This window comes from Nicotiana sylvestris, chromosome 4 (genome assembly GCF_000393655.2).
Source record: "Nicotiana sylvestris chromosome 4, ASM39365v2, whole genome shotgun sequence".
Classification (NCBI taxonomy): domain Eukaryota; kingdom Viridiplantae; phylum Streptophyta; class Magnoliopsida; order Solanales; family Solanaceae; genus Nicotiana; species Nicotiana sylvestris.
The window spans coordinates 167,550,153-167,555,800 of NC_091060.1; the positions used below are offsets into that span (position 1 = coordinate 167,550,153).

Here is a 5,648-nt window from a genome sequence, read left to right on the forward strand (position 1 = left end):
ATTAATATGAATATAACTTCTTTCCTTGTCTTTTACCACATAAAGCTTATTGAACACTTAATTCATCAAATCTTAGTTCACTTCTTCCTCACATTATTCTTCTTTGCCATGTCTTCACCAAACCCTAACCCTATGAGAGTTCCCATTGTTGATACCTTTCCCAATGCCCACATTAGGCATAGAAGGGGAGGTAGGCTTCGTAGCTTAGGGTCTACTCGTGGTGGTGGTTCGTCTATACCTTCTCCTAGTTCTGGTCCTTCTTCTAGAACCAGAGGTTCGCTTTCTCACAAATCTTCTTCTAGGGGTAAAAATCCTTCTAAACCATTACGTGAGCCTTTAGTAGAGGAGATAGTCCCTACAAAACTATCTTTTTACCATGATAGGGAATCTGTTAGAAACCAGGTTTCCGCTTTAGATCGTGTTGATGCTTACCCCACTCAAATTACAAAAGTTTTGACTCCTGTAGTTCGCAAAGACTGCCATTGGAGTAATGATTTTCCATTATTATCCCTAATCCAAATTAGAGAATTACTTCTTACTTGATTGGGTTCTCTTTTATTTATACATACCCTTTCACTTTAGGGTTCAACCAGCTATTGACCCAGTCATTCTTGAATTTTGCCGTTTCTTTAATGTCTGTTTGGGTCAAATTGGCCCAATCATATGGAGGGTTGTTGCCTGTTTGAGGCATTTAACCAATATGGCTGATGTTTCCTTTAATTTCCCTCACATGATTCATCTTTACTCCCCTAGGCTTTTCCGTAATGGCATTTTTACCCTAGTGTCCAAGAGTAAGAGGGTTTTGGTGAGCCCTGAAGATGACAAGGACTGTGGCTAGTATGCCCGATTTGTTGCTGCCCCCACTGTTGGCTTAGTGGGTGAGGATAACGTTCCCTTCCCTGAGAAGTGGAATTTTGCACGTAAGTCTTTTATCCTTCTCGTGCCTTTTTTCTTCAAGTTTATCAACTTCTCTAATTCCCCCCCCCCCTTTTTTAGCAACCATGAGAGTTGTGGAGGATATTCCCAATTTCTATGGTTGGGTAGATAAATTGCAGAAGATCGCACCAATAGATAGTAGGTCTTAGAGAACACTTTCTAACTGTTATGGTTGGAAAGTAAAGACTCATGGTAAAAAAAATTATTTCATCTTTCATGCATATATATATTTTTCTTTATTGCTCTAACTCCCATCCATCTTTTTATCAGGATTTGCTATTCGAGGAGTTACTGCTGAAGCAGTTGCAGCCTCTCGTGTCTCTTCGGGAACCCGTACTCCTTCAGGGACCCGTATCTCTTTAGAAAGAGCCCGAGAAATAGTCTTGGGTTCTTCTTCTACGAAAAGGAAAGCTTTTGAAGAGAAAAACTCTGAAGAAGAGGAAGATGGGGGCTCCCTGGTGACGAGGCCTCGAGCTAGGAGACGCATCATCTCTAAAGACGAAGCTGAAGTTTCCCCTCGTCTTTCTGTTTCTCTTACCGAACTTGTTGAAACCCCAGTAATAATTCCTGACGATGACGTCACTCCTAATGATACCCGTGAGTCTATTGATCAACTTTTCATCAGTGGTTTTGGTAGTGGAAGTTTAGGGCCTATTTTAGATGAAATACCCTTATCTTCTTTTTTAACTCATGTGCCTGTGATTCCTTCCTTACCAGCCCCAGCTGTTTCTGTTCCTTCTTCTACTATTTTCACTTCTTCTACCGCTCTTCCTTTGACAATTCCCCCTCCTATCGTCCATCATATAGAAGTGGGCTCTTCAAGTAGAAGTGTCGCTATGAGGAGGGTAACTATTGAAGTTCCTACTGATAACAACCTATTGATGTATGGCTGGAACCTTTAATTGACCCAATTGAAAAAGCAAAGCTGGAGAGCCATAGTTCCCTGACTCTAATGAATGATATCGTGCATGCCACTTTGAAGGTATTTTCCTTCTCTCCCTTCTTTACTTTGTAAAATTTTTTATCTTTGGGATTCTTATTTCCCTTCCTTTTTTAGGCCAATCTTATTGGCACCGAAATGATGAACAGAATCCCCCTCTTGGAGAAGGTAGCACGTGATTCAGAGAAGATAACACGTGATTCTTAGTTGGAGGCGATCAATTGGAAGGAACAATTTGAGAGTGCACAAATTGATATGAAAGATTTACAAGAGAGCAAGAGTACCTTAGAGCATCAGGTGTGGGCTTTAACTTCAGAGTTAATGGTTGTAAAAGCTTCCTCAAGCCAAGTAGAAAAAGAAAAAGAACATATCGAATCCTCCTTCTTAGAGCAACTATCTAAGGCCAGTGAAGAGAACAGAGAGTTGAAGGCTCTTTTGAGTCAAAAAGAAGTTTATACTGGGGAGCTAGTGCAAAGCTTAACTCAAGCACAAGAAGACCTTAGAGTCTCTGCTGATAAGGTGCGTGCTTTAGAGAGCTCCCATGCCTCTCTTCAAGCTTCTTATGACTCTGCCTTGGCTGAAAATGAAGAGCTAAAGAATGAGATTGCTGATTGGGAAAAGGATTATGAGATCTTTGAAGAAAAATCTGTTGTTGAGGTAAGTTGGCCATTTTTGAATTCACGTCGTGATACCCTAATTGAAGCTGACCAAGAAAACTTCAAACTGGAGTCGGAGTTAGCTAAGATCAATGAAACCATTGAAAAATCTCAACAAACTCAGGACTTCCCTTCTCCCGTGGTTGAAGCTCCCATGAATGTTGAAGCTGATACGAGTATCCCAACTTTTTCAAGCCCAATCGAGCATGTTGTTGAAAACCAAGTTGAAGCCGCATCTGTTGATGCACCTGCCCAAATTGAGTCCGCTGCTATTGATGCTCCTACTTCAATTCCACAAACTTCTCAATGACCAGTTTTAATCATTTGAATGATTTTTTTTTTGTTTTTATTTTGGAAAATTATAATCAAACCCTTAGCTTCATTTGAGAGTTGGTTTTGGAAATGCAAGTCCCCAAGTCTTTTATGGGGCAATTTGTATAAACAATTTCATAGTTTTATGACTAGTTTCATAGTTTTCATAGTATGACTAAATTTCATGTTATTATCTTAAACTTCTGTCTGCTTTATTCTTGCCTTTATTTTTAAGGACTTATAGAATAATTGCATTTTTGTTCTTCGAAAATGCTTCTGTTAATCTCATAACTAACTAATATAAACATGAGTTTTATAAAAGAGGGCCCTTTTATATTTCGTCACTTAATGAAGAAGACGTCTCAACTTCATAATGTTTCTTTGAAATAACTTTGAAAAGTTTTGAATAATACTTTACATGTATTTGAATTACATCTATAACTTTCTCGTAATTATTTTTCTTGTAACAGATTTTTACAAAAGAAGAATAATAGACACGGGGTTTTTCCTTGTAACCCGTTTTAGTACATAGCCTTTACCCTAATTATAGTGAGGTTTTCCTTTGGCCTTAGCTCGTGGCTCCATCTCATGACTTTGTGACTTTTACTCTGCACTTGACTCTTTTAGGCTTGATTTTTCCTCAATCTTCTTTGCCTTCTTTATACACATGTCTGCGTATATTATATAGTCCCCCAAGTGTTTGAGTGTTGAAGTATGAAGCCTAGAGCACTTGATAGTTTCTCTCATTTGGTCCTTTTCCTGAAAAGGAAAAACATACGAGACTCGGAGGTGCGATTATAGACGAAGACTGCTTAACTCGTTTGAATTTCTATTAGAATAATTGTAACCCTAGGCCAGGAATTTTAGGTTATTCTGTATGCCTTACAGGTCGTGACTCATCATTTAGTACGGGTTAGCTTTTTGCCTATCATCTAAAATCGTTAGTAAAATTTTAACAATTCAAAAATTAAATTTAAAATGGTGATACCTGACCATGGGTATTCCTTAGAAATAGTATCTTTTCAAATGAACAACATTCTAATGTGAAGGTAGTATCTTGCCATCCATTGTCTCCAGTTCATATGCTCCTTTTCCTGCAATATCACGAACTCTATAGGGTCATTCCCATGTTGGACTTAATTTACCCGCATTAGCTGCCTTTGTAGATTGAAAAACCTTTTTAAGCATGAAATCCCACACTTTGAAGAATCTGAGGCGTGCTTTTCGGTTGTAATATCGTTTTATGACTTGCTTTTATGTTGTCATTCTTATTAATGTAGCTTCTCTCCTCCCCTCGAGTAAATCTAGATTGACTCGCATCTCCTCGTCATTAGATTCTTGTGTCGCCTGTGTGAACCGTGTACTTGGTTCCCCTATCTCAACTGGAATTAAAGCCTCAGCTCCATAAACCAATGAAAACAGTGTTTCTCCTATACTTATTTTTGCAGTTGTGTGATATGCCCATAAAACTCCAGGTAACACTTCAGGCTAGTTGCCTTTTGATTCCTCTAATCGTTTCTTTAAATTATTGATAATAACCTTGTTCGTTGATTCTGCTTGCCCATTACCCACCGGATGATAAGGTGTAGACGTAATCCTTTTAATTTGCCAACTTTGAAAGAATTCCGTGATTTGAGCTCCAATAAATTGAGGGCCATTATCACACACGATCTCCTTTGGTACACCGAATCAACATATGATATTCCGCCAAATAAAATCTTTGACTTCCTTTTCTCGCACTTGTTTAAATTCTCCTGCCTCCACCCATTTAGTAAAATAATCAGTGAGTAAAAGCAGAAACTTTACCTGTCCTTTTGCTTGTAATAATGGACCACGATATTCATTCCCCATTTCATAAATGGCCATGGCGCAATGACCGGATGTAATAACTCCACATGTCTATGCATATTGTTACTGTACCTTTGACATTTATAACATTTGGCCACGAAACTTTCTGCTTCTTCTTCCATTTTAGGCCAGTAATAACCTGGACTAATTAAGGTTCTTACCAATGACCTTCCTCCTGTGTGATTCCCGCAATGTCCCTTGTGTATTTCTTTCATTACATACTCCGTTTGCGAAGGTCTGAGGCATCTTGCTAAGGGACCACCGAACATTTTACGATATAAATTGCCTTGCTTTAAGCAGTATCGAGCAGCCTTCTTTCGAAGCGCATGAGCTTTTTTCTTATCATCAGGGACGGTACCATACTGCAAAAAAACAACAATCTCGTTCCTCCAATCCCAAGTTAAATTATTAAAATTTACCTCATTTTATCAGGATCGAGAATTGAATGGAATAAATGTATAACTGAGGCGTTTGCATCGCTTGCCACATCAGCTGCAGATGCGAGATTAGCTAGGGCATCCGCTTCAACATTTTCATCCCTTGGTATTTGTATAACTTTCTAGGTTTGAAATTGCTTTATCAATTCTCGTACCTTTTCTAAGTATTGTTGCATCCTTGCTTCTCTAGCTGTATAAGTCCCCAGCATTTGACTAACCACGAGTTGTGAATCACTCTTGATTATAATCTGATTTATGTCAAGCTCTCGTGCCAATTCTAGACCTACAATCACAGTCTCATACTCCACTTCATTGTTAGTTATGGAGTGACATTTAATAGTTTGTCGAATGGTTTCACCGGTAGGTGGTACCAAGACAATCCCTAAACCATCACCTTTTACATTAGATGAGCCATCAATGAATAAAGTCCAAGTTCCCGGGTTAGCTCCATTGAATACCTGTAATTCTTTTTCTGCTTCTAATTGCATCCCCTGGCTAAAATCAGCCACGAAATCAGCT

The 5,648-nt window shown here is 38.7% G+C and overlaps 1 protein-coding gene across 1 annotated transcript; it reads left to right on the top strand.

The window, feature by feature from the left end:
* Positions 1-2,131: 2,131 nt before the first annotated feature.
* LOC138890484 (uncharacterized) lies at positions 2,132-2,842 on the top strand. Its single transcript, XM_070173874.1, has one exon. The coding sequence runs from the start codon at positions 2,132-2,134 to the stop codon at positions 2,840-2,842; it is 711 nt and encodes a 236-aa protein (XP_070029975.1).
* Positions 2,843-5,648: the final 2,806 nt, after the last annotated feature.